Source organism: Etheostoma cragini, chromosome 19, assembly GCF_013103735.1.
Source record: "Etheostoma cragini isolate CJK2018 chromosome 19, CSU_Ecrag_1.0, whole genome shotgun sequence".
In the NCBI taxonomy this organism is placed as follows: domain Eukaryota; kingdom Metazoa; phylum Chordata; class Actinopteri; order Perciformes; family Percidae; genus Etheostoma; species Etheostoma cragini.
In genome coordinates this window covers 1237014-1238042 of record NC_048425.1, presented here as the reverse complement: position 1 = coordinate 1238042, position 1029 = coordinate 1237014, and the positions used below count along the sequence as shown (strand labels likewise).

The 1029-nt window shown below is 43.4% G+C and overlaps 1 protein-coding gene across 1 annotated transcript in view; it reads right to left on the bottom strand.

The window, feature by feature from the left end:
• LOC117935185 (arfaptin-1-like) overlaps window positions 1–1025 on the bottom strand; it is a gene marked incomplete at its 5' end in the record, with an annotated part of 5802 nt that extends 4777 nt beyond the window's left edge. Inside the window, one exon of the mRNA XM_034857323.1 lies at window positions 906–1025. Coding sequence (XP_034713214.1) covers window positions 906–1025 — 120 coding nt within the window. The remainder of the gene's footprint in view (window positions 1–905) is intronic.
• Between the last annotated feature and the right edge of the window lie 4 nt (window positions 1026–1029).

The following is a 1029-nucleotide window of genomic DNA, read 5'->3' as shown; positions in this document are numbered from 1 at the left end:
AATGGTGCATTCAAGTTGGCCTTGTTTAACTAATGGTGCATTCAAGTGGGCCTTGTTTAACTAATGGTGCATTCAAGTATGCCTTGTTTAACTAATGGTGCATTCAAGTGTGCCTTGTTTAACTAATGGTGCATTCAAGTGGGCCTTGTTTAACTAATGGTGCATTCAAGTGGGCCTTGTTTAACTAATGGTGCATTCAAGTGTGCCTTGTTTAACCAATGGTGCATTCAAGTGTGCCTTGTTTAACTAATGGTGCAGTCAAATGGGCCTTGTTTAACTAATGGTGCATTCAAGTGGGCCTTGTTTAACTAATGGTGCATTCAAGTTGGCCTTGTATAACTAATGGTGCATTCAAGTGGGCCTTGTTTAACTAATGGTGCATTCAAGTGTGCCTTGTTTAACTAATGGTGCATTCAATTGGGCCTTGTTTAACTAATGGTGCATTCAAGTGGGCCTTGTTTAACCAATGGTGCATTCAAGTGTGCCTTGTTTAACTAATGGTGCATTCAAGTGTTCCTTGTTTAACTAATGGTGCATTCAAGTGGGCCTTGTTTAACCAATGGTGCATTCAAGTGTGCCTTGTTTAACTAATGGTGCATTCAAGTGGGCCTTGTTTAACCAATGGTGCATTCAAGTGTGCCTTGTTTAACTAATGGTACAGTCAAATGGGCCTTGTTTAACTAATGGTGCATTCAAGTGTGTGTGCCTTGTTTAAACTAGTGGTGCATTCAAGTGGGCCTTGTTTAACTAATGGTTCATTCAAGTGGGCCTTGTTTAATGGTGCATTCAAGTGGGCCTTGTTTAATGAATGGTGCATTCAAGTGCCTCGTAAACTGAGAAACTGGTTGATAGTAAATTGATCGTGGATTTCGAGGACCGTGATTGGCTGATCCGGTTCCTCTCACCTTGTAGGTGGTGATGCTCCACTTGCGGACTCTCTCCAGCTTCTCGCTGGCTGGGTTGTTGTTGTTGCCCTGGACGACGACGGGTCCTGGTTTCTGTGGCGTCACTGGGAGTTCTGGAGGGGGG